This window comes from Panonychus citri, unplaced genomic scaffold (genome assembly GCF_014898815.1).
Source record: "Panonychus citri isolate SS breed McGregor unplaced genomic scaffold, ASM1489881v1 Contig00028, whole genome shotgun sequence".
In the NCBI taxonomy this organism is placed as follows: Eukaryota; Metazoa; Arthropoda; class Arachnida; order Trombidiformes; family Tetranychidae; genus Panonychus; species Panonychus citri.
In genome coordinates this window covers 2,905,067-2,932,456 of record NW_026515433.1, presented here as the reverse complement: position 1 = coordinate 2,932,456, position 27,390 = coordinate 2,905,067, and the positions used below count along the sequence as shown (strand labels likewise).

The 27,390-nt window shown below is 32.3% G+C and overlaps 6 protein-coding genes across 6 annotated transcripts; 3 read left to right on the top strand and 3 right to left on the bottom strand.

The window, feature by feature from the left end:
- The first annotated feature begins 860 nt into the window (after positions 1–860).
- On the top strand, positions 861–4,331 carry LOC128397115 (nose resistant to fluoxetine protein 6-like). Its single transcript, XM_053357794.1, has 12 exons — positions 861–1,390; positions 1,478–1,722; positions 1,806–1,941; positions 2,000–2,090; positions 2,177–2,433; positions 2,505–2,598; positions 2,668–2,802; positions 2,899–3,073; positions 3,134–3,216; positions 3,275–3,512; positions 3,579–3,905; positions 3,975–4,331. The coding sequence occupies exons 1-12, from the start codon at positions 1,117–1,119 to the stop codon at positions 4,224–4,226; spliced, it is 2,307 nt and encodes a 768-aa protein (XP_053213769.1). The 5' UTR covers positions 861–1,116; the 3' UTR covers positions 4,227–4,331.
- On the bottom strand, positions 4,314–7,074 carry LOC128397114 (transducin beta-like protein 3). The gene is given in 4 exon segments (XM_053357793.1): positions 4,314–6,112; positions 6,115–6,793; positions 6,885–6,936; positions 7,000–7,074. Coding segments are annotated over 4 exon segments (2,445 nt in total). The 5' UTR covers positions 7,023–7,074; the 3' UTR covers positions 4,314–4,421.
- Positions 7,075–7,151: 77 nt separating this feature from the next.
- Positions 7,152–10,139, top strand: LOC128397116 (phosphatidylinositol-3-phosphatase SAC1-like). The gene is made up of 8 exons (XM_053357795.1): positions 7,152–7,323; positions 7,543–7,996; positions 8,077–8,170; positions 8,502–9,233; positions 9,322–9,488; positions 9,548–9,649; positions 9,716–9,776; positions 9,845–10,139. The coding sequence occupies exons 1-8, from the start codon at positions 7,274–7,276 to the stop codon at positions 9,985–9,987; spliced, it is 1,803 nt and encodes a 600-aa protein (XP_053213770.1). The 5' UTR covers positions 7,152–7,273; the 3' UTR covers positions 9,988–10,139.
- A 455-nt stretch (positions 10,140–10,594) lies between these two features.
- Positions 10,595–14,571, bottom strand: LOC128397117 (E3 ubiquitin-protein ligase rififylin-like). The gene is made up of 4 exons (XM_053357796.1): positions 13,448–14,571; positions 12,214–12,426; positions 11,473–12,148; positions 10,595–11,380 (listed from the first exon to the last, which is right to left on the bottom strand). Exons 1-4 carry the CDS (start codon positions 13,901–13,903, stop codon positions 11,205–11,207), a joined length of 1,521 nt encoding a protein of 506 aa, XP_053213771.1. The 5' UTR covers positions 13,904–14,571; the 3' UTR covers positions 10,595–11,204.
- Positions 14,572–16,118: 1,547 nt separating this feature from the next.
- On the bottom strand, positions 16,119–22,063 carry LOC128397113 (cytoplasmic FMR1-interacting protein-like). Its single transcript, XM_053357792.1, has 7 exons — positions 21,636–22,063; positions 20,878–21,494; positions 19,768–20,806; positions 19,610–19,692; positions 17,624–19,526; positions 17,165–17,555; positions 16,119–16,755 (listed from the first exon to the last, which is right to left on the bottom strand). The coding sequence occupies exons 1-6, from the start codon at positions 21,886–21,888 to the stop codon at positions 17,479–17,481; spliced, it is 3,972 nt and encodes a 1,323-aa protein (XP_053213767.1). The 5' UTR covers positions 21,889–22,063; the 3' UTR covers positions 16,119–16,755; positions 17,165–17,478.
- A 98-nt stretch (positions 22,064–22,161) lies between these two features.
- On the top strand, positions 22,162–24,172 carry LOC128397121 (EEF1A lysine methyltransferase 4-like). The gene is made up of 3 exons (XM_053357800.1): positions 22,162–22,359; positions 22,456–22,688; positions 22,848–24,172. The coding sequence occupies exons 2-3, from the start codon at positions 22,526–22,528 to the stop codon at positions 23,420–23,422; spliced, it is 738 nt and encodes a 245-aa protein (XP_053213775.1). The 5' UTR covers positions 22,162–22,359; positions 22,456–22,525; the 3' UTR covers positions 23,423–24,172.
- The last annotated feature ends 3,218 nt before the right edge of the window (positions 24,173–27,390 follow it).

Sequence of the window (27,390 nt, the reverse complement as noted above, 5' to 3'; positions counted from 1 at the left end):
GGTGATCAAATTTAGTGATTAGTTGATTTAGTTTGATCAATTTTGAAGATAACGAAATTATTTCCTTTGGATTTAATTTTTTTTCACTCAATTTATACAGAAAACACCTCAGGCTGTTGGTGAAAAAGGTATTGATTAAATTGTTGTTTACTATTCTGTGTGTGTGTTGATTTAGTTTCAATTTTAGAGGTCAACTGGGTCATAATTGCAATTAATTAACTATCATCATCATTAGGCAATGGAAATGTTTGCAAAAGAAATGGATTAATTAAATGACCATGGAGATGGATTAAAGTTTATAATGTAAACTGAAACAATTGCTTAGGATGATTTAATTATTGGCTAATTAATATTCTGGTTGATTGAAAGTTTTTCATTAACTTGATTAGTTGATTGTTTTAAATTTTGTTTTCCATTGATAACTGAATTAACCAGAGTGAATCCATTTGTTTATTGTTAATTGTTGATTGTTCAATTGTTTTGACCTGGTCCTGATTAATTTAGAAACAAAAATTTGGGAAAGATAATTAGTTAATTGTTCATGAATTACGTGAAGTTTTAATATTTGTTAATTGTGTTAATTAAAAGGTGTAAGTGGGTAGGTAGTGATTAGTTGAAGAATTGAATTTAATTGTTGGCAAGAATTAAATTTAATGGCAGATTTATTTGGGTAACTTGATCAAAGGAGGAAAAACATATGAGTTAATTGTTGATTGTTAACAAATCATTTTTTAGTTCAACAATTAAAACTAATTGTGATTCTCTTTCCCTTTTATTATTACTAATTAGTCTGTCTTCCTTTGCTGTCTATTAATTAATTGCTAATTCCTCATCATCAACAATTAACCAGACAATTTTGTTCCTATTATGTTCATGCTTATCAATAGTTAAGAAGTTAATTTAATTTAATTTTTGTTTCTCTTTCTTTTTAATTAACTAATTGTTCATTTCTTTTAAACAATGTATTTGTCAATGTGGATTATAATTAATGTTATCTGATCTAAATTTAGTTTTCATCGGACTTTACAATCAAATTTAATTTAGATTTTCAATCTTATACATATTACATATTAACTTATATTAGGTTCTTACCATTGATTAACAATTTATTAACTAATGGGTAGATTAATGATCAAATTGTTTGCCGTTCATTGGTTATCATGGTTTCTTGGTTCACAATTAGTTAATTGCAACAATGAAGCTTTCGATGTACTTGGAAAGGCTTTAATTACGCGAATGATGAGAAACGACGAGATGGAATTCGCTCTCGAAATGATTAAGATCAAAATCGACGGTTTTCTAAATAAGGCCAATCTGTCGGTTCCATGTTCACAATTCCGTCGATTATTTTCCGCTGAACTGGAAAAGGGATCTTTTTGGACATATAATTGTAAGTAGACTGGACCTTCGATTTATGGTCAATTCTTTAGCAATTAACTTTCTCGAATAGATTTTAATTGTGATCAAATTTTTCCAGTATTAGATTCACAAGCCAAGATCCCGACGGGACTTTTCATGGGGAAAATGAGATTCATTGGATCATATGATCAATGTTTACAATTAAATGTTGACCTTCGTCCATATAAATCTAAATATTCTGGTCTACCAGATACAATGACCACCCGTTATTGTCACTTACGGATTCCCCTTCAAAAGTTAATGAACAATGTGCCCACTGAAATATTGAAATTGAAACAATTACCTCAATTCAAACAATTGCAGGTAAAATGTAATCAATTGTAATCGATTAACTTAACAATTAATCTATTGTTATTTTGTTTACTTTGATTCTTTATCAAAATCAGACCTCAGAATTAACTAATTTACGATCGTTAATTAGTGATTCAAATGCTGATCTAATGGATCCCGATATTCACATTTGTCTACCATCAACATGTACTAACGACGATATCAGCTCGATAATATCAACACTTAAAGGAGGTAAGAAAATCTAATTGGCAACAATTAACTTTCGTATTCTAACAATTTATTTACTAAGCAATTCAAATTGGCAAGACAATTCCTACGGAAATAAATAACTGTGATGATGGTTCATCGCTTCCTTGGGATGATTATGAGATTATCATTCTGTAAGTTGATCGTTGGAATGAGAAATTAGTTAATCGTTGGAAAAGATTAATTTTAATTGTATTATATTTGTAATTCTGGTTCTCAGAGGTTTCTTATTACTAATTGTTTGGATTGTATTGTTTGGCTCAATAATGGATTGGTATCATTCAAAGTACAAAATGAAACCTAAATTTAAGTTGATCAGTCTAACAATCAATTTCTCAGTGATTAAAAATGGTTCGAGTTTATTAAATACCAAAGAATCGGCTAATTCAATTTCGTGTCTTCATGGACTCAAAGCGATCTCAATGTTTTTCATTTTCCTTGGACATTATGGTTTAGCTCTGATGGCGAGTTTTGCAGGTAAATTGGTTGACAATTTAGTGAATGAAAATTAATTAATCAATTGTTCTCTCTAATTTTTCTCTAATCAGTTGATACAATGGAACTTGATAGTCGAGCCAAAGAGTTTTGGACACAGATCGTTGTTAACTCTTCGGCTTGGGTTGACACTTTTTTCGTTATCAGGTAAACTTTTTTGGTCGATCTTTGTTTCACCTCAGTTACTTTGGAATTAATTATGATTCGGCAATTTAGTGGCCTTTTAGTTTCTTATCATATTCTAGACAAGGCTGGATCTTATTCTGCTCGATTCAAAGGGAAATCACGAAGAGAACAGATCAAAATGGCCTTTGATTACCTTCTTAATGCTTACATTTACCGTTATTTAAGGTAATCTTTTTGTTCTTGTTTCAAACTTTTCCTTTATAATCAAAATTGTTACATTTTAATGATCAACTTTGATTAATTAATCTCTCTTATCTCAAGATTAGCTGTTCCCATGATAATTGTCCTTCTTTTGTCAATAATTTGGAAGCGATTCGGCTCTGGACCTAATTGGTATCTCTGGTCACAAGAAATTACCGATACCTGTTCTAGAGATTGGTGGAAATTATTATTATTTGTAAATAATTTCTTCTCACAGAATATGGTTGGATTCGAGGTAAGTTCTAAATAGTTCGATCGATTTAATCATATTCATAATAATCAATGTCGTTTCCAGTGTTTAGGTCCAGTTTGGTACATTGCCAATGATTTTCAGTTCTATCTTTTAGCTCCGTTCATTTCCTTGTTAATCCTCACAAGGTAAATCATTTAATCCACTTTGCGATGAAAAGTTCTAATTCAATTTCGAACCTTTTAGACAACGATGGTTAAGTTGGACTATTCTAATATTGACCACAATTGGATCCATGATAATTACTGGACTAATTATCGAAGAGAAAGATTTAACACCGACAATTGTTTGGCACCCGAAAATGGTCAACGGTTATTATACTCACGTTTATATTAAACCTTGGTGTCGAATCGGTGCTTATTGTATTGGCCTTGGTCTTGGCGATATTTTGATTTTAACCAAAAGAAATCTAAAAATAAACAAGGTAAATTAATTTACCTGTAATTGGACTAATAATTAATTTTTCTTTCTGCTTGTTAATTGCTCTTAGACACTTAATATTAGTTTGTGGATACTTTCAATTGCTGTTTTGTTGGCTATTCTTTTGATGCCTTATCGTTTCAATTCATATGATTTTGATAAAATGGAGGCGATTATCTATGGGTCACTTCATCGTCCAGTTTGGGCGATGGCTATTTCCTGGATTATATTTTCAATCACTACCGGAAATGCTCCGGTTGTTGATAAAATATTGTCTTGGTCATTTTTGGTCATCTTATCAAGATTAACTTATGGAGCTTATTTAACTCAATATATTGTTTATTCAAATTTGATCCTTGCTAATAGGGTTTATTTAGATGCAACTACTTCACTTGGTGTAAGTTGATTGTTGTTAATTGTTGGTAATAATTGATTAGTATTGTTTTCCCTCTTTTTTTGCTAATAGCTCGCTCTGTTTTCTGGTAATTATATTCTTGGTTATGCTTCGGCTGTGATTCTAGCGCTTATGGTTGAATATCCAACGAAAAATTTCCTGGAAGAATGGTCAAGATCTCGAATGGGTGTTTCATCGACGGCAATTAAAGTTAATCAAGCAAATGGTTATGCTTTTACTGGAGATGTTAAATTAACTGCGGTCAATAAATCATCTGAAAGTGAAATGGTTAACAAACAGGGAGAGAAGCAATTAGATTGTTGAAAATGTCAAAACCATTTAGAGGGAATCAGTTACAATTATTGATCCTTTCTCAAAATAATTGTCTAATAACTGAATTAAAACAATAAATTACAGTTAATATCTTTTCATTTTTGTATATTTTTCGTCCAAAATGTAATATTTACAAGGAAAACTCTGGTTTTAAATTTTTTTTCCTCTCAAATTAATTGGTAGCAATTAATCTAATTTAATATTAGAATACAAAAAGTCTATAACGGTAATTTGTTCAGCTAATTTGTTGATTCTGTTCATATGTCGTTTAGTATATGATAAAAATCCTTCAACAATTTCCTTTGATTCGGATAAATTAAGGATCCCTTCTGGTCCAAGGAGGTTTAATGTTACTCTAAAAATTGATTGAGCTGCTTCACTATTTTTACTATTGGTATTCCAGTTAATTGCGTATTTAATTAACGATATTAGTTGATCTTCTCGTAGTCCTTTTAATGACGATTCAAGGATTTGTAATTTATTTTCATCAGGGCTGAAAAGTATCTCCTTGATAATGTTTAAAGCTCGGAAAGGTTGATCCAGTTTAATTGCTAATTTCAATGCTTTGGTCCATTTTCGTTGTTGAATGTAATTCATTAATTGCTGCTCATTAGCGATAAATAATTCATCCTTTTTAGCGGCTTCTTCAATCTTTTCAACTGTATCATCTTTCCATACGATCAACTGTGAATCTTCACCGCCACTAATCATTAATTGTTCATCACTGTTGATTGTTAGAGCCCAAATTTTGGCTGTGTGACCGTCTAAGGTTGTTGAACATTCACCTGATTTAACTGTCCAAAGTTTGAGGTTACCATCAGATGAACTGGAAATTATCTGAAGACCTTTGTTGACGAAAACAAAATTCAATACAGATGATTCGTGACTTTGAAGTGTCTTCAAACAACTGAAATCGTTTAGAGACCAGATTTTAATCGTAGTATCAGCTGATCCGGTGGCAACAATTGAATCGACCGGTGAGAAAGAGATTGACCATATGCCCCTGCGATGACCTTTCAAGGTACCAACAAGACTTAATTTGCTATCGAATGACCAAATCTTTGCCGTTTTGTCTTGTGAACAAGAGGCTAAAAGTTGATCGTTAGGCGAAACTGCGATAGCGTTAATATCACCATCATGGGCTTTTACAGTTTCCAGAGTGGAAAGAGCTTCTTCAGAGTCATCGTCGATCTTTATCTTGTTTGGAAGTTTCCAAACTTTCATGGTTGTATCTTCGGATCCAGAGAAAAGCCACTTGGTTGATTTGTTTGGAACACCGATAGATATAACTGACATGGAATGACCACTGGCGATGTATAAACATTTTGCTGACATTGTAATTGGATTAAATTCCCAGAGACGAATGTCATTGTCTTTCGATGAGCTTGCGAAAAGCGTCTTGGCCAGTGGATAAACTTGAACTGAAAGGACGTTCGAAGTGTGTCCTTTTATTATAAATGATTCCATTGTTTCGAGATTAAATAAAAACATATTCGGTGAATTCGTAGCTACTACAATGTGCTTCTCTTCTGATCCAACGAATTTAATGTCTGTCACTTGATCGATAAATCCTATCGATTGTCGAACCAAATTAAACTCAGCCAGATTATAGAATAAAATATTTCGTTCAAATGAGACAACAATTAATTTAGATAGATCAGGATGAAGTAAACATTGGATAATAAATTCATTTGGTTGTTGATCATCATTATCGGTTGACTCCTTTGTTTTTCCTGTTATTGAATTAATCTGAGTGAATACACAGCTACCAGTGCTAGTGTCCCAACCCTTGACGACACCTTTAGGTCCACCGGTAAGGAAAATTTTTCCCTTACTCTTTTTTACATCAAGAAAACCCGTTTCAGTGCCATGAGGAGTAAAACCATTGATTCAACAGCTTCGAAAAGAGGAATCTTACGAAGTGATATTCCATCGTCAATAGACCAAACAATTGCCAACATATCACGACTTGCAGTTATAACGATATCTTTATCATCTTGTGAATAAAATTGTATCCCAATGACTCGACTACAATGGCCTTCGAGACGGGCAATCAGTTCACTATCTTCCAATCTCCATATATTAACACAATAATCTAGATCACCCGAAGCACTGATCATCTTGGTTCCTGATGGGTTGGTGTAAAATTGAATACAGGAAATGATACCTCGACATCCTTTCAAATGATGAGTACAATATTGTTTAATTACATCCCAAACCTTAACAATTGTATCACCGGAACCAGAAGCTAAGAGATCACCTTTTCCTCCACCATCAATGGCTAAAGTAGAAACTGGACCAGTATGAAGACTTTTCCATGTTCTTTTCAAGTTGGCACCCTCACTATTCCAAGTCCATTCTTTAAGAAGACCACTACGATAAGCAGCAAATACTTTGTCCACTCCATCATGATGACCAGTGACAAAATCAATCACTTCATCTTCAACATCTTCAGAAATTTTCTCTCTAATACTGGCAACCTCAGTTCCATCAGAAACAGAAGATATTTTAATTGTATCACCAGTAGATGTTAAAATATGATCACCAGAATCATCAATCTACAAAGAAACAAATTAAAACAAACCAAAAGTCAAAAATGGATCAACAATTAACAAACAAACAAAAAACCAAACAATCAAAATCACTTACCCTAAGGTAACCATGAGTGAATGAAGCTTGGATCCGATGTTGAACCTTAAAACTAGAAAAATGAAAACCCAACAATTAATCAACAGTCATCAACTTAATTACCCCCTTAACTTACCTTTCTTTTAAATTAATCTTCATAGTTAATTATTACAAATCAAGAGAATTAATTGTAAACAACATTAGTGGAAAAGAAAACAATTTAAAAAGATACACGTTTTCGCGAATGAGTCACTCGTTTCCATGGAAATTGTGTAAATAGAAATTTTTTTTTCTTCTGGACAGAGAACCAGATTTTAGAATTTGTCACTTTTAAATTGATTTTATTTCCTTATGAACCTTTAATTGTGATTAAATCTAATTGAATTTATTTTAATCGTGTCGAAATCTAGATGACCAATATGATTAAAAGCGATTCCAATACTCATGGGCCTTTGATGCTGTAAGTATGAAACAAGAATCATTTTGTGTTTTTCTTGTTAAAATTTTCATTTGCTTTTTTTTCTTGATTTGATTGTTATTTTTTTCTCAATCTCTTTAATTGTTGATTGTTAATTCATGACTTATCTTGTATTATTTACTATGTATTTTGTGTTGTAATTTATATTTGAGGTTGAATTTTATTCTATTCTATTTTATTTTCTTTCTCTTTTTCTTTTAGCATCACTGGAACTGACAGATTTTATATCCATCCAATTGGTAATGATACCGAGCTAATGGTTGTTGATAGGATCTCTCATAATGTAGGTCTTGAGACTAATACTGGACAATTAAATGTCGAAGGGATGTTTAGCCGACAGATTCAAGGTATTCTTGGGATAGTTAATCTTCTTGCTGGTCCTTATTTGGTTGTTATCACTCGATCGGTTAAAATTGGTGAAATTTACAATCAACCAGTTTATCGGATTGAAGATACTGATGTTATCTCTTACACTCGTAATACCCTCCATTTAACTGAGGAACAGGTTAATTATAATAATTCTTACCTTAATATGGTTAAATGTGTCCTCCAAACTCCGTATTTTTATTTCTCGTACTCTTACGATCTCACCCATTCTCTTCAACGATTGTACAATTTTGGACCAGATTTCATCAAAACCTCTTTGTTTGAAAGAGTAAGTTAATCGAAAATTAAGATTTCTAATCCATTCATCGTGGTTAAATTGTTGATTCTATCTAATTGTTACATTTTCAGGCTGAGCAAAAGTTTCTATGGAATCACCATTTGATGAAACCTCTTCTCATTCAACCGGAGCTTTCTAAATATTGTTTACCCTTGATGCATGGATGTAAGTATTATAATAGATATTAAGATTTACCATTAATCATCAATCAGGAGTGATTCTTATATAATTTTGACTGTCAATTATTTGGTCTTATTAGAGTTTAAAGTAATAATAATAATGATCAATCTCTCTACCAAACAAGCAAGGAAAATAAGGTCCCTTCAACATCCGATTGATTAACCTTGTATTCATTGAACTTTTCTCGGTGTTGAAACCATTTCGAAAGACGAGAAAAAAAACCCTCGAACCTTGAAAATTTTCACTCCTTCCTTTTACCATTTAGATTGAATATTTGAATTTTCTTTTGTTGATTTTCTTTGTTCTCTCTGTTTAGTTATCAATATAAGTTCGGTTGTTCTGAATAGGAAAGTTTTCCATTGGATTGTTATTTCACGACGAAGTAACCACAGAGCTGGAACTCGATTATTCTGTCGTGGTGCTGATCTCCAGGGGAATGTTGCTAATTTCGTTGAAACGGAACAGATCGTTGAATGGGAAAACAATCGTGGAAGTCATGTTCAAATTCGTGGCTCTATACCATTGGTATGGCAACAATATCCAAACCTACGATACAAACCTCAACCTGTAATTGTTTCCAATCAAATGCAACAAGAAGTAATCACAAAGCACATTGAAAGTCTTCTTATGACTTATGGTAAAACCGTTTTAGTCAATCTGATCGATTTAAAGGGAACCGAACTTGCCCTGGAGCGAAATTTACGAGTTGCCTGTGAGAGTTTAAACAATCCTATGGTTCGATATGAGCATTTTGAGTTCCATCGGGAATGTGGTAAAATGCGATGGGATCGACTTAATATTCTAATGGAACGATTATCCCAAGAGCAAAAAGAATTCGGTTATTTTCTCCTTCTCTCTGATGGAACCGTTCAATCTCAACAAGAAGGAATTTTCCGTACCAATTGTATCGACAGTTTGGATCGAACCAATGTAGTCCAAAGTTTAATCGCCAAGAAAAATTTGGCTGATCTTTTACTTCGCTTTGGAATCATCAGTCATGGTGATCGTATCGAAGATCATACTACTCTTTACAGTTTATTTCGAAATGGTGAATAGAATTAGATAATTTTTTTCTTTGACCAATATTATTTTTCGATCAATTCGATTTTATTGATTTCTCTTTTCTAATCAAATAGTTTGGGCTGATAATGCTGATATTTGTAGCATTGAATATGCTGGAACGGGAGCTCTTAAAACTGATTACACTCGAACTGGAAAACGAACTCAAGTGGGTCTAATTCGTGATGGAATCAACTCTCTCATCAGATATTATAAGAATAATTTTACCGATGGATTCCGACAGGTAAGTTTGATGATTGAATCAGTAATTTACCAGAATTTAATTCATTACCCTAAACCTAGGACGCTATCGATTTATTTCTCGGGCGATATATGATCAATGAAAACGAGGGTAAATCTTCACCAAGTCCATTGAAAGCGAGAAAAGATTGGAAATATTTAGCAGTAAGTTAACTTTTCGACTGAATTTCATTTCAATTCTCACCACAATTTATCAATTAATTTCTTTAGTTACCATGTATGTTCCTTGGGTCAACTGCTATGTTTTTCTTTAGTCTATTCATTCCAACTGGTAAGTCTAACAAACTACAAGACGATTAAATCGTAATTAACTGAGATTCTTATTGATTTAACTTACAGAACATTCAACAATCACCTTGATGTACCTGCTATTTTGGGCGACAATGATTGCTCTAAGTGCGACCGTAATTGTTTTCTATGGGACTGAGTTTGTTGACGTTCCGAGATTATGTCCAATTAAACGAAACGAAGCAAACAATTGACTAGAGATTGCGTGACAATTAACACCAAGGGTGGAAACGTAATCATCTTGATCAATGTGAAAAAGCAAAAGATGAAACCAAATGATAAAAATGATTGAATTGACATTCAAAGTTATATAATTTATATAATAAATTATGTTCATAATTTAAAATTTCGGCTTAAAAATTAGACTTTGCATCAATTGTAATCATCAAACAATTACAATACACATTCAAAGCTATAATTTAAAGGACATTCATTAGAAATTCATTAAATTGAAACAATGAATCAAAAGGTTAATCAATGGAGCAAAAACGTTAAAGATTGATGTTAATTGATTTAACTTCTCTCTATTGACAGTTACTTTCACTCATTAATAGATCACAATCATTAAAGTAATTAACTGGTCCAGTAAATAGAAAATATTAGAAACAAATCTAATCATTGGTTATGCTAAAGTGCAAAGGAAAACATTATGATTGATATTTAATTTACTCTTTACAATTAATTTCGCATCTCAAGCGAATCAATGATTAAGTTGATTGATTGGAAAATCGATTAATGCTGGTGTGATGCCTGATGATTAGTTGGATTAACTTGAAGCAATTAAATTGATTGACAAGATCATTGAAACAAGAAAAGCAGAAAGTTTTTAATTTGTTTGATATTTTCTCCAAAAAAATATGACATTTAACAAACAAATTTTTAACTATCATTTAAATAGTGATTAAACTTATCCAGAGCAATTGGTTTATAGTATTTTAGATATTTGTATTGATATAACAAATCACTTCGATAAAATTAACTTGAGGAAATTCAAAATCACTGGGGTTATTCAGCAGCATTTATAATCATCTTCAATTGTTCAATTTTTTCTCCAAATTACTTATAAATTTTGGGTTCATTTGTATCCATGTTTATATATAATTATTATATTTATATATTTAAGTATCATCTAAATATATATTGGCACTTGAATGAACTTTTCCTTTAATATTGAACGATTCCTTCTGTCAGCTTCAGCAAAAGTGATTCTCGAGATCAAAAGTGGTGTTTTTATATCTAAATAATTATATTTTCTGAATGTATTTGCTCGTCTCCTTCTCAACGAAAAGTGAATTATTTTAAAATCGTTGATGATGGTGACTGGAAATTGACTTGGTAAATGTTCATGATGCCACAAGAGATCCTTTTGTTTCTTTCTATTATTTGATTGTTCCGATGAGAATTTTCTTGATCATGACTTGAATATTCTCACAGCTCGAACAACATATTGTCGACAAATTGGACATTCGTTCATACGTTTACCACAATCAATACAAGTAACAACGTGGCCACACTCGAGAAGGACACAGTCGATTAACTTTTCCATGCATATTTTACAAGCACTATCATCATCCAAATCCTCAGAACCTTAAATTTCAAGAACAAAAGAAAGTCAAATAAACAAAATCAATTAGCGACAAAATTGTAACAATTAATATTCTTTAAAAAGATATAATTACCTCTTTCTTTGGCTTTGTTGACATCTCTCCACAATCGAATGGCTTTTTCGAGCAATTCTTCTTTCTCACAACATCCTTTGAAATCGACAAAATTACGAGTTAACAATAATTTAATTTGGCGAATACTGAGATCACGAATCTGATCCTCACTGTTTAAATCATCAATGTTAAATGGTTTAAAATCATTGAGATTGGACGTTGAGTTACTTTCATAGGAAATGTTTTCCTTTGACGTAGTTTCCTCATTTTGATGATCCGTTGAACGAGATGTAGTTGCACTTGTTGTGGTATTTGTTGAGCTATTAGTATCATTAATATTATTATTATTACCAGTAGCTGATGTAGTATTTGATGAAGTAATTAATGGAGTGTTGTTGGTGTTGGTATTGGTATTGGTATTATTAGTATTATTGGTATTGGCTCCAGAAGCATTTTCTTGTGAAGCAGAATTGACATCAAATGATGACCGGTAACCAGAATCATCGGGATCAACGAATACCCAACTGTCATCTGTCCCTTGACGGTGAACACGATTCGGTGTATCATTTGAGCTTGTCGTATTTGAGCTTGTTGTTCGACTATTTAAAGGACTGGTGGGATAAGAATTGGGTGGTGAGTATAAACGCCTAGCATGTTCACCAGTACGAAGAATTAAATCAACCAATTCCGATTTTTCCTGTAACCAGAGGAAGAGATTATAATCAAAAGCTGATAGATAAAACAATTCAGTTTACAATTTACCTTACAAAAGCGATGAGGTATACGCTTTTTATCCATATACCATTTAAGATCTTTGATTCTCAGTTCGAGAAGAGAATGTCTTTCAAGAGGTTGCATATTGAATATTCGACATCGACGACATCGCGTCCGACGAAGGCTTGCGAAAAAATCATGATTAGTATCTTTGGGAAAACAATTAACACAGTAATCCATACTACAATCCGAACAAGTTTTCTGTTGAAACAATAAAGAGAAACGTTAAAGGTAAGAGGTTGAATACAAATCACAAAATAAAATGAGATCTTGTTTAGTCGGATTAATGATTGATGCAAAATGAAAGATGTGAAAGATTATAATTACTGAGATTAATATTTATCGTTATCAGCAATAAAGATTAACTTGATTTTGCTTTCTTAATCAACCATATTGATTATCTAATTGTCAGATACATTTAAAGATAAACTCAATTGCTTCATTGTGAATTAATTGAGCACAATGTTGCTTTTCTTTAAAGATATTAATAGGCATCAATTGCGCTTCTCAGCTGATCAATCGACAAAAATAAGTCAATAATCAAATGAAATTCTGATGTAAAAAGAAATATAATTAGAATTCAAGGTTAGATCATCGTTTTCAGGGATAACCGGTGCTCAGGACAATTGTTCACGATTAGATTACTTAACAAAAATGAACCTGTAATTTCAATCGGACGTTGTGATGTTCCAGGTAGTGATGGGGGATGAATCTAAATTTAAACAGTCAACATATCAACGTAATAAAATAATGATGTAACTATATCAACTGATTAGCAGGTAAAATTAGATAAAATTTAGTGGGAATAAAAATGGCGAAAATGATCAAAAAATTGATTAGTCAAGTGAGTGCAAGTTAATCTTTTTTTTTCTCCATTTTCTAAAATCATATCACATTTAAAAGATAAAAACAAACCTCTTGATAGAACATCTGAACATGTGTAAATAGAGTAGAATTAAATAGCTATCAAATCAGAAGAAAATATGACTCATAGGCTAAAGATAATCCAATAATCATAGTTGATTGAAATTAAGAATTAACCAGAAAACAGTTTAGATTATGAGATAACGTAATAAATGTTGAATGATGATTGATTATAAAAAACAAACATACACACCTATGTGTCTGTATAGTTACATAATAGACCAGAGTAAGTAATCAGATTGAGAGAGTGAATGATGATGAAAGAGAGAGAGAAGAGAAAAATGTAAAAGATACTGACCTTCCGTTTAAGAAAATGGAATTTAATTCCACAATTTTCACAAACCATGATCACTCGGGAACCAGATGAGTTGGTGGGTCCAGGTGATGAAGATGATGAAGATGATTCGTTGCGAGAGGTTGGTGTTGTTGATGATGATCGTTGTTTAGGAATCAAAGTTGATAAATTTGGTGAAGAGAATCGAGCTGCTGAGAAAGTGTCAGTAAGGTTTGATAGATTGATGCTAGGAAATTCAAAAGAAAAATTAAACCCATTGGTGTTGTTGGTTGTGGTTGATGATGAATCTGCAGTAGGTGGTGATGTGGTTCGGGTTGATGAATTGTTACCTCCACCAAAGATTCCACCAGTACTATTAGCCCTTGGATTAGTTGTTCTATTGGTTGAAGATGATGCAGATGAGGATGATGATGAAGATTGAGGTGCCGTTGAACGATTAAAGAACGTACTTGCATTCATCCCAAAATGGATTAGTTAATACATAAAATAGAAAGAGAGTGAGAAGAATAAAGGGAAAATGAGGGAGAGAGAGAGAGAAAGAGAGGGAGAGAGAAACACCAGAATAGAGACAGGAGAGGAGAGAAAAATAGACAGAAAAGAAGATGAAGAAAAAAAGGTAAATAATTCACACGTTGCTTCAATTATTTTCTTTAGTCTTAAAAAATGAAAACAAAAAAAGCGAAACCACCAAAAAGGAGGAGGGAGAAGTGAGAATTTCTCTCACAAAAAGAGACAGAAGGAAATGAGAAAATTCTCTTTCAGTTGTAATCAAACAAACTCTCAAAATTCATGTTGACAATTTAATTGAATTAGATGAAGTGACGATTGAAGAAGTACCAAACCATCCCAATTAAAAACAGAGATTCGTTGATTAAGATGCTAATGTTGATGAAAAGAAAATGTCGACATAAACTAGAGAAAACAATAATAGATGATGAAGATGATGATGATGATGAAAGGGTAAGAGTTGTTGTGAGAAATAAAAACAAGGAGAAAATGAAAGATTCCGAATAAAAAAAAGAAAGAGAAGAAGACAGACAATTGGGCAGACAGAATAAACTGAGAATAGAAAGAAAAGAAAGAAAATGATAAACTTATTACTATTTAGGAGGTAAAATCAAGAATAAGGATAATTTAAATTAATTAGAAAGAGATAAAGTTAATCCAACGGGCGAAGGTTTAATTATGAAGAAAAGGAAAAAGAAAGGAAAAGGAAAAAGGGAAAACCTTCAAGAAAATTCTATTCTTTTTGTGGAACATTTTTGTTCTCTAATCGAATCCCCTAAGTAACAGTTGAACTGTTACAGTTCATTTTCTTGTTCGGCTTTTGGGGCAATTAAAATCCTTTGTTCTCTTCTGCTAATTAATTAAACGGTTTCTTTTTCTAATGATGTAATTGTTTCTTGTTAATTTCTAATGTTTAATGAGTTAATTGTGATTCCGGTGTAACAATTTAATCGGTTGTTTCAAGTGTTCATGTCTATTGGTTTGTGTCGCTTTCGGTGGTGTTGGTTTGGTTTTGCTTCTTTGAGACAATTTTTAGTTTTCATTTTGACTTTTAAATTGTTGATTTTATTTATTGTGATTTATTAATTGTTGTTGTTGGTGGTTTTCTCCTTGTGGTGCTCCCGCTTAATGATAATTTAGATTTGTTTAGGGAAACTCACGCAAAGGCCTTGGTATTGGAAAGTAAACAAATTACTATGAAAGAGGTAATTTGTTTAAATCAAGCAACCGAAACACAATCCAGGTAAATTAAGTTTAATCATTTTCTGTTCCTTTGATTAATTCATTTTGTCTACTTTTTTATTGTCATCAAGTTAATTCAGTTAAATCCAGGAATTACCTGTAGATATATTTTTCGTTTGTAAATTTAAATGACAAGGAACAAGTTTCTTTCATTGAAATGAAAGAAATAAGTTTAGTTTGTTGTTTTTTGTTTTACAATCAATTGTAATTTTTCTGTTGATTGTGTCAGATCTCAGAGAATATCAATTGATATTTTTGTTAATTGTTTCAATATCTTTTGTCTTCAATCAACATTAAGATAGAGTCAAAACCTTGAAAACAATTAAAAAGTGATTATACTGCTAAAGGAAACTGCTGGTTAATGTTTTCTTATTGTTAATTTTAAGCTTTCAATTTGTATCGTAATTATTTTGATTGATTGATTGAGTTTAATCAAGTTTAATTGTCATTGGACAGTTTACAATTACATAAGAATGAAAAAAGATAAGACTAAACAAGGAGAGATCATATTTTTCATTAGTCTTTTGTGTCTATTGATTTTAATTATGTTTTCAGCTTTAAATTACTTGGAATCAAAAAGATCAGATGAAGAGGAACCAATTGTGATCAAATCAAATCAAATTCAATCGTTTCTTTGGATTCTTGGTAATTATTCTAATCAACAATCAACTCCGTCACTTGTAAATGATACATTTGGATATAATGTAAGCAATAGTGAAGGTAATTTAAATTCTGTGTCAACAATTACCTTTCATTCAAGTGAAGTTAATTATTCTGAATTTGATCCAAGTGTCAATGGAACTAAATTACTGTCTCATCAATTTAAAAATTGTTCCTTCCCATCATCGAATGACCATCGTTTTCTTGATTATTTGTGCAACAATCAACAAATTATCCTGTTTTCAATTCGAGCTCCTGATCGTAATTTGATTAAAATTAATGGTGGCCTTTATTATTCAATTCAGTTAATTAGGGTATTCAAATCAACAAATAATCTTAAAAAAGCTTTACAAAAAGGTATCATTATATTCACAGGTAATCAATCAAATAACAATCAATTTAAACGTGGCCATGTTTATCTGGTTACAGTTACACTAGAAAATAATTTACCTTTAATCACTAATTGTGATCTTAAACTAGACTGGAATTCATTACCTTATGAGGTGAGAAACAATTTGATCAAGTTTTTTAATGAACCAACAACATCTTGTATTTTACATAATTACAAGATTAAATCAAAATTTAATTTCGTTGGTTAGATTAAATTTCTTAATCATTTAGTTGAACTTACACCGAGAAATATGATTTTATTTGCCAATTTGAGTTAACTAAATTAAGATTTTAAATCAACTTTTGAAACTCTAACCCAAAGTGTAACATAAACCAAAATCCAGATTGAAAGAGACTAGAAAATCATAACTGGATTAATTAACTTGTTGTTATCACTAATCAACTGCAATATCTAATCACGATAAAAAATATAGATGGAAACTGTAATTGAATTTATTCAAATGATCCAGATGATAAGTTGATTAACCAGAATAATCATTATGAATTAATTTCTGCCACAAGAGAGAAAGAAAGAGAAAGAAAAACAATTAGACCAAATTGATCAACAATTAACTTAAATGAAAAGTGAAAATGTAAACAATATCTCAGATCAAAACTCCATTCATATGGATGATTATCAACAGAATAACATTTTTGATTGTCAGTCAAATTTAATCAACACGAATCATTATTAACTTTAAATGATCATGTTTCTAATCAATTTATTGACCTAATTGTTGTTAATTGAATAGATAAAATGTAATCTGTTTACTTTTAATGATTACACTTAAATCCTGTTCAATTTGTTGATATTTTAATTCATCCTCAAACCTTTTACTTGATCATCATTGATAATTGTTAACCACAAACATTAATTATATCATTGGAATATCAAATTAACATGATAAACTAATTATTTACCTTTTGTTTTGATAATGTAAATGACGATTAATAAATAACTAAAAATATTTAATCATTTACGTTTATCACGAAAAAATGATTCTCTGATCAAACAATTAAGTTGATTTGGTTGCTTTTTTCTCGTAACGTAAAAAAGACTTTATATAAATCAATAGATGACTTTGGGAATAAGTTAATTGTTCTAGGTGTTGATTGGAATATATAAGAAGTCTAAACACTCTGAGGGGATGAATTAAAGATAAATGATACAATTTTTTCTGAGGAAAAAAATGTTAGCAATAAAAATTATATAATTAAAAGAGTTGATTAGTTGATTAATTAACAGTGTCTTCATTGACAGCACCTCGATGTTGTTGTAATAGGATTGCAGCTCTCATATAGATTGGACCACCTAAAGAAGTAAGAAAATTTGATTAGTAAGAAAACTGAAATTATCGAATTTCATTTGTTAATTGTTACCTTGATTTGATGCATGAGCTGGATGAATTGGTGGTTGGAAACATTTAACATGTTCAATTGTGTTGCCTTCACTTGATGGCGATGATAAATATTTGTTTAAAATGGAAAAAATTTGTGAATTTAGAACTTGGAATCTCCTGATTCGATCGACCATCCGTTTAAGTGGAATCCCTCGAACAATTTGATCTTTACCATCGACTCTTTGTACTTTGAGTAAATGATAACTGAAATCAAGAGTTTCGAATCGCCTTTGTTGACCTAAAAGGGTAATCATGACACATCCCGCCCAATTAAGTCCTTCGCCGAATAATTGTTCAACTGTCCATTCGCCGTCTCCCACTGGGATCGAATAGACAAATTGAAGCGCTGACCATAGACGGTGGAATTCAATACACTCGTCAACATAAATGACTCCATTCGGAGGTGGACCATCGGTTGGTCCGATCCATCGAGCGGCTTGTTCCTCGTTTTCTACCATGATATCCCGAATTCGGCCTAGAACAGCTTCAAATATCGAGAGGCCACAAATTAATCTTTCTTTAGTTAACAGGTCACCTTCTCGGGCAATTTGACCTTGTTTGTTTGATCCAAAACGATCAATATTGGCAACTACTTGAAGTGGTGCGTATTTGGCTTCCAGTCTTTTTATTTTAGTCTCTGGTTTCTCTTGGTCTTTACAATAGGGTCGTGGAAAACAGTTCTGAAAGGGCGCGGCTTGAACGAGGTCACAGACTTCCTCTTGTGATAAACTGTGTTCGATGAGGAGACAAAAGATGACCGCATTACCGATCTCCCGGAAACATTGGAAAAGCTCTGTTTTTACATCAGGATATTGAATTATGTCACGAAGTTGAGCTTGATAAAATTCCAACACTCCACTTGAACCGTATTCATATAATGGCAATTTACACAATTTTGGCATCGCTTTCATCAGTGTTTCCACATATTGAGCAATGGTTCCTTGGATTCCCGTTTTCATGATACGAAGTAGCTCCTCAATGATTACAGCGATTCCCTGGTAGCCTAGGACACGACACATGGCTCGAAAATGAGGAGCACCGATAAACCCTGAATACTGATTAAAGATACTGGCATAGGCCACATTTAGAGCCTTAGTACCATAAAAATAGTACGGAGGTTGTTGCATCGGGATTAAAGCTGCCCGATCACGATGATAGTCCATGTGAGGGGCGAGATTGGGTGCTTTAGAAGGGACTCGAACAAATCGATTAGTTGATGAATTGTAACAATAGGTGGGAAGAAAATTGTAATACAGATCAAGGAAAACATGAAGAGTTATACTTCCATAGGGAGCGGAGACATTGTGATTTGCTTCTTTGAAAATGGAATCAAAACTGTCCAACTCGACGTGTTTCGACAAAAGTTTGTGTGTATGACGATTAACGGACATTAATCCTTCTAATTCAATGATACCAGAAATGTCACCGGATTCAAATCGACGAATAGCATATTCTAAACTTTTCAACATGTGGGCATTGAGACGTTGAGCAATTAGACGATTAAGGTCAATGGTTCGACCTAAAAGTTGAAGATGTCGTTGTCTCATTAAAGTTTCATATCGATTTGCTTGAGGCCAAGCAAATTTTATTCCGTGAATCTGAGCTTCAGATCGGAATCTTTTATCCAATAAAATGGAACCAGCAAGATGCTTATAATAAGCAAAAATTTGCTCCGATAATTTGTAGACAAACTGATCGAAACAAAGATTCACTTCCGCTTCAACTTCATCATAAAGATATTGTTTGCTGAATTTGTACAAAGCACAGTGAGCAGCGTCATTGTAAAGATCTAGGGGATAGAGAACACATTCCATCATGGAAGGATCTTTAGTCTTCAATATTTGATCAGTCAGAATCCAGGGAAGAGACATTTCAATGGGAAACTGAAAACAATTGAAGAAAAAATAAATAAGAAATAAATTATTGTCCAAGAGAAAATCCATAGAATAGGAAAATAAATAATTACCTGAATTCTTTTGCCCATGGTCATTTCAAGATAAAATTCTCTGTACCAAAGTTGTGATAAATCACAACATTCCCTTAAAGTTTCTGAAATAAATATGAAGAAATTAAGTCGCAGTATTAATATATCGAAATTTAATCGATCGTTGATTGACTACTTACGGCTAAAATTGAGCAAATAGTTCCAGAAGAAACTGTTCTTGTGAAACTGATCGATGGCTAAAAGGTAATTTCCGTCGATATCTTTTCGCAAGGTTCGTTTTCCACTGGCCGCTTTATCGGAGATGAGACTTTCCAACATCGTCCGTACCATATAAAGCTGTGTACTTCCTGGACCAACATTTCGTCGAGGAACTTGCATGTCAACCTCGCTCATTGAACTAGAAGATAATTTGTTTCCTTTAGTTAATGGATCTTCAAACCCTTTAGCCCAATCGGCACAAGTATCTCGAACAGATGATAAAAGAGTTCGAACTAGATCTTTACGATTTTTGATTGCTTTTCTAAGTGGTTCTCGAAGTGTTTTCTGGACAAAGTCTTGTAATTCAGCGTAAATTGAATAACCTATTGCATCGGTAAACACAGTTTCCATTCTGTGCATGAGAACTTGTAATCCTTTAACCATGGCGATCATATCAATTAGTGCAGCTTTCTCATCTTCATTATAATTATATCGAGTTACTCTTTCATACTCTTCGGCTTCAACGGGACAATCTTTATTCTGATGATGATCAGTTGGATTCATTAGTTTCCACGAATAAAGCTCCATGATATGGGAAGTCCATTCGGATAATAATTGGAGACCTCGAAGTGCAAGACAAAGAAGTTGCTTGTTTTCTGCATCAGATCTTGGTGCTTCTTTCACCGTTGTGGTCACTTCATTGGAATAACGAGAAAGTTCAGATATGTAAGAAACATAATCTTCCCTGATTGTAGGTAAATGTTGAAGTATATCAGCCTGTGTTGAAGGTGTTTGTGAATTAGAGGCTAATGGCCATTTAGTTGGATCGTAATTGGGAGTTTTGTTGATATAAGTAAGAATTGGTGATATTTGCATGTCTCCAAATAGTGGAACCATTTCAAGGGATTTAAATATCTTATCAATACGACTTAAGTTGATTCGTCGTTTTGTGTCCAGTTTATTGATATTACAGTTCTTAGAGTCTTTAGAATCAAGAAGGAAAAGTCCAAAACCGATAACCTGAAAGAGAATTGGGAAAAAAGAAAGATGAATACGTGAAAAAGATACAAAGAATGAGAAAATCGACAAACCTTGACTAGCATATGCTTTTCCCATGGAAGCATATACATTTTACTTTCGTACATGTGTGTACATAGATTTATAACATCGGCAAGAAGCTCTTCGTAGCCAGAAATTTGTTCTAACTGTTCTTTCAATGAGTCACGAATTTTATTCCTCATTGCTAAAAAAAGTGATAACTTTTGACTCTCTTGGAGAGAATGTGAGTCAGATAATTGTTTAAGAGATTGTGAGGCTCGTCGATATGCAGCATAGTCATTTTTCACCGAGGCTTTGATATTTTTCAACTCATCAAGAACAGCTAACATATTCAAAAATTTTCCCAAAGTTAAAAGGTAAGTCTCAGATACAAAAGTGTCATGTTTCCGTTTGCTAGAGCTTGAATCTCCTCCACCAGATCCTTGATTATTGTTTGGAGATAAACAAAGACGCTTGATTTCAGAGCAGAAACGTTTGATAGCAGCTTCTTGGAAATACATGAAAGCCAACAATTTATCAACCTCTGGACCAAGAACCTCAACAGTTTTCTCAATCATTTCCAATCGATTAGGTTGATCTTTATCTTTTGGCTGTGGAATCGCCCGAGAACAACATCTCCAAGTATATAACATAACTGCATGTTTTTCACCTGAGAAAAACAAAAAGTACCAATAGAATAGAATAGAATAAAAAGAAAACAAAAATCATGATTAATAAAGCTCTCATAATAAGAATCGTTTTGACAATTTGATCAGATGAACAACAAAACAAACAGAAAAAAAATGTTTACCTTCTTCTAGCATTTGATTCAATTTAGATTGGTAGTTGGCTTCCTCAAGGTACTTGGCAACACCACAGACAAAAGCATTTTTATCCTCAAAATTTGTATCCAAGTTAAAATGGTGAACAATTGACTTTGCTTGCCCCTGAATACAATGTTGCTCATCCGGCAGCTCAATTTCATCCAATACTTCAACATTGGCCATGGCATCAGAAAGAGTAACTTTGATACCCTCTTTGTTGGTCATTTCGTCCATCATCATGAAAGATTATCGCAAATAGAACACCGAGAAATGTACAACGGAGGGTTTGTAGAAAAAAAAAGACTCACTGATTGTGGAGATTATCAAAATTAAATTAGAAAATAAAATAAAAAACACACCCAAATTGTAAAGTGAAAAAAATGACAATTAAAAGATGAAAATATTTGAAACTTTCATATTGGAAAAATGTTCCAAACATCAACACCAGAGGCTCCACATTCGTTATTCTCATGAACAAACAGTAGAAGCGCGAATTTCAAACAATAGAATTTACAATCTCATCATTTTATTTTCATTCCAAATCAAGAGAATCAAATGTTTTGTTTCGTTTAGTTTAATTAGTTTTATTTTTTACTAATTAGAAAGGATAATTTCGTGGTGATTAAGGATTAAGAGGTAAGAAGATCAATACTGTGGAAATAAACAAAAAGCTATTTCAACGATCCAAGATATTAATTAGTTACGAACCAGGTGAGTTGATTAGTGTAATTGTTTTGCTTTCTTTCATTGAATTAATTGTTCAGTTTTTAATCAAATTTTGTTATGTTTTCCTCATTGTGTGTTTAGTTACAATCAATTGTTAAAATCAACTTGTCTCATGTTTGTCCGACTGATTTGAATTGAGTTTGTGATTTGAATGATGAGCACATTACCTGAAGCTAATCAAACTTATGGTACTAAGGATTATTGGATTAGTAGATTTAATCAAGAAAATGTCTATGAATGGCTTGTTGATTATCAACAATTAAAAGCTCATCTTGCTGAGAATATCAACCAAGATGATACAATATTAATCTTAGGTAAGTTTTTCTATTCTTTCTTTAATTGCCTTACAAGTGATTATTTGTTTTCTTTTGTTATGATTCATTTGAATGAGAAAATATAGAAACAATTTGACTGAATTTAAAATTATTCTTTTTAATCTAATTCTATTCTCTATTCTATTTCTCTATTAACAGGTTGTGGTAATAGTTTACTCGGTGAAAAGCTTTACAATGATGGTTACAGAATGATTATCTCCATGGACTATTGTGAAAATGTAGTCGGAAACATGTCGCTTCATTGTGATTCCTGTAAATCCATTAATTGGTTAACAATGGATGCAACCAATATGACAATTAAGGATAATTGTATTGATGTTGTTCTAGAAAAGGCAACAATTGACACTTTTCTTGTTGGTGAAAAAAATCTCTGGTCTCTTTCACCTTCTTCCATTGAAAAAGTGGATAAAACTCTTAGTGAAATTAGTAGATTGTTGAAACCTGATGGAAAATTTATTTCTCTCTCATTCAATCAACCTCATTTTCGAGGGAAACTTTACTCTAATGATAAATATGATTGGAGAATCAAATCAATTGATACAATTGGAGTTAATTTTCATCACTATTTGTATGTTATTCAAAAAGGATTATCTCAGACAGAATCAGCAGATTATTATGTTTATCAACCTCCAGCGATTACCACAATCAAATCAGAAGAAACTATTGAAGAACGTGAAGAAAATGATATATTCGCAATCAATTTGGACAATTAAAGTAATTATTGTGAAAAACAAAGGAAATTGGTTTCAAATTCGACAGTTTAACAACAAGGATCGTAAATCTCATGATCGAGAATCTCGACTCGAGATGAACCGTCCAGAGGATAATTAAAAGATAAATAAGGAAAACATAGAACGGAAAAAGTTTCTTTGTTTTTGTGAGAAAATGTCAACCTTTTTTATTTCTTTTTTTTATTCCGAAAATTCTGCCTTTTGATCCTGAGACATTGAAGTACATGATTTGTATAGCAAGTAGCAAGGAAATGGTTGATATTGAGAATTTAAAAGTGAAGGTACCATGAAAATTGAAATGGAAGTTAGTTATCATTCCCGTTCTCGATTGGACATCACTCTTAAGTCAATTGCTTTTTACGATGGTGTTTATCTCTGCTACGATTTATTCAAAGTACATGTAGATCGTTCACATCGTCGTACATCATCAAAATATTAATCATCCTCATCCTCATCATCATCCCCATCATCCATCCATCCACTCGCCTTGGAATCACTCTTTCACATCACATCACACTCGAAATTGTCCATCATCAACTTAAATATTAGAAGTAGAGAAAGAGATAAAGAATCAAATCAAAGACGTAAAAATATTCCAAGTTAAGAATTTATCCAAAAATTTATTTGTATTGATGCTTAATTTTTTACTTTTGAAATAAGTATTTATGAGTATTAATTTCTAGTATTTCTCGAAGCGTGAGGACTAGAAAGATTAAAGATAAAAGAAAAGTAGATCAATAGCAATAACCATTCTCCTGGATTTTCATTTTGTTTCCATGAATTTCTTTTTATCTTTTCATTTGAAAGTTTCACTTGGAATTGAAGATGTCTAAATTTATTCAGTTTACGTTAATGTGTTTTCTTATTATCATGGTTATCGAAGCTCTTCCGCTCGATAAGTTTGTTCATTTACCTATGAGTTTACATGAAATCATCATCAATGGGAATAGCAAAGAAAATAAAGATTCATCTAATTCATCTAATTCATTCGATTCATCACAAAATCATCCATCTTCTCATCCCTCGCATCCTTCGAACCCATCTCATCTTCCACATCAGCAACAAGATCAACATCAACCACCACCCGCAATGAATCACAGTAATCCTCCATCTAATCAACCTGGCTACTCTTATCCACCTTATCATCCATATCATTCTCATGCCCTTGGTCAGTGTTACCCACGAGTTACCCATAATTATTACTTTAGTTTAAACAACTTGAGTAATTTTAGTAATATAGCTATATCCATTAATAGCACAGGAAAAGTTGTTGCTCATGAAAATCCGAAACCAGTGGAAAAAAGTTGGATTTCTGAGATTTACAGTGGCATTGTCAGAATCATTGGGGGAAAGCGGGATTTCGAGAGAAAGTTTTTTAAACCAATTTATTAAACGATAATAATTCATTTGAGCAAACAATTAACTCACAATCAACAACTGGAATAAAATCAGTTGTGTCTTTAATTAATTCCTTCGATGTTGATTGTTTACTTATGAATATGTTAACATTTACCTTAGTATATTAGTTACAGGTAATAAATTTACTAAATGGCTGTTGAATGTTGAATGGACAAACAATTAGTTAATCAGTTGGGTAAAGTGATTAAAATTTGAAACTAAAATGATATTGGATATAGTTAGCGGACTAACTATCACAATTAACTACAAATTCATTGAACCCTTCAATCGTTGTTCAATTGATCAAATTGATTAGAATGATTAATAATCAAGCAAAAGAAACGAAACAATTAAACCATGAGAAGTGATTATTTGTTGAAATAATTTTTCAATTTTGATTGTTTATCATAATGTTTCAATTCTGTTCTATCCTGGTGATTAATTTATTAATTTGATGATTAAGATGTGATTGAATTGTGAGAATCATTGACAATTTAATCATTCTATTTATGTTATGATTAATTGTTAGCACAAAATTTTCTGTTATTGAAATTAACTCTTAATTGTTCCCAATCCCTTTGAGATATAATCTTTGAGATGATCAAGGAATGGACTTAATAACTAATGATTATCTATTTGATTCACCCAATTAGTTATACAAATGTCACATGAAACAATCAATTTACCAAATTATCAAGAGATAATCATTAGAATTAACCTTATTATTGACGATTGATATTCTAAATTGTTGCTAATTGTTATCAGTTTGATTTATGGATGATGAAATATATTCAAATGTAAATGTAAAGTTATTGAAAAGTGTTGACTCTTCAATAGAATCAAATTTAATTATGAAAGCAAACAACTGGAACTGATTTAAATCAAGGCCATTCTCCAGGTTGTTATTTAAATTACTATTGAATATCATTAATATTGTCAAAGTTTTCAATTCTCACGCAATTGTCACAATCAAGATGAGAGAGTAACAATTTAACGACCAATCATTTTAAGGTCTTGACAAAATGTTTGGGTCGCATTGATCATCATCAAAGGTTACACTTTATTCTTGTGATTAAAATGATAAAAATCAAAATGGAGGAGAAGATGATAAATAGAGAGAAGAGCAAGATGAGAGGGAGAGACGAAGAGGAAAAGATGACAAGGGAATTTGAAGAGAGAGAGAGAGAAATGGAGAAGGAGGTTACAAGGGATCTTTAAACTCTATGGAGAAGAAAAGTTCTAAATTCGATTGCTGTTTAAACAAAGGAAATTCTAGTTACTCGATGTTTTCGAGAGACAATCAACCAATCAGGAAATTGGACTCGCATTTACAAGCGAGATTATCATCAACCCCTCGTGTCTTTTTCTCTGTCTAATTATAATTCTCTATGAGCGCTATTATATTCGATTTGCATAATTGAATAAATCGATTTTTCATTTCTCTTTTCCTTTCATTTCATTAAAAGAATTTTACAAAATCGATTTTCTCAAGAATCGATTATATGGGTTATTTGTTTTCGATTTAAATCGAAGGGTGTTAACTATTTTTCTCTCTCTTTCTCTGTTCTTTTTTTTTCTATTATTTAATTGTATTAAATAATCATTTAAAAAGGTCATCCACCACCTAAAGTGCTAGTGAACCAGTAAGTGACGGAATTAACAATGGGAGATCCAAATATGGCCCCGATTCCCCCCCTCAATGATACCTTAAAGACACGTGTACTGTCATTGTTCAACGACATGCTTGCCTCTACAACAGCAGCGGCAAAAAAGAAATTCAATGACAATTGGTCCTCTCAGCTCAACCTCATTCTCAATGACATTGATCATCCAGGAAACAACAGCGGAACAAATGTTACCAACCAACAAATAATGGATAAACTTGATCTCCTTGAGAAGAAAGTAATCGCTGGACAACCTAACCAACCAACCTATGCGAGTATCACCAAGTCTAAACCCACCACATCAACTGTTATAATCAAACCGAAAAATCCAAGTGTCAACTGTGCCGAAATACATAAAAAGATCTCTGAAACCGCAAGAGCCGACCCCTCTTACCGAATAATCACCTCATCATCAAGTTCCAGAAACATCAAAATAGTCTCTGACAACAGCAAAATACTGGAGAAGATAAATGAGCACATCAAAGATCAAAACCTTGGGGATGAAATTGAGGCTAATACTCTAAAGAAGCTTGATCCTCAAATATCATTCCTTGTTGAACCTGATCAGATCGAAAGTGTTGAAATGTTCAAAAAAAGAAATTATATTCCATTGGAAGAAAATGTTGAATTTGTGAACCAAATTGATGTAAAAACCAGGAGAGGTCTCCAACTCAAGCGAATCATTGTTAGAATGTCCAGGAAAGCTAGAGGTATCATCAATGACAAACCTTATGTGTTCGTTGGAACTCAAAGTACACCGTTCAAAGATGACTTCCATGTTCGCACGTGCTCCAAATGCTTCATGATTGGACACACCGCCTCCTTTTGTTCCAACCAGCCCAAGTGCTTCAAATGTCCGACTGATGACAACTGTCACGAGTCGAGCTC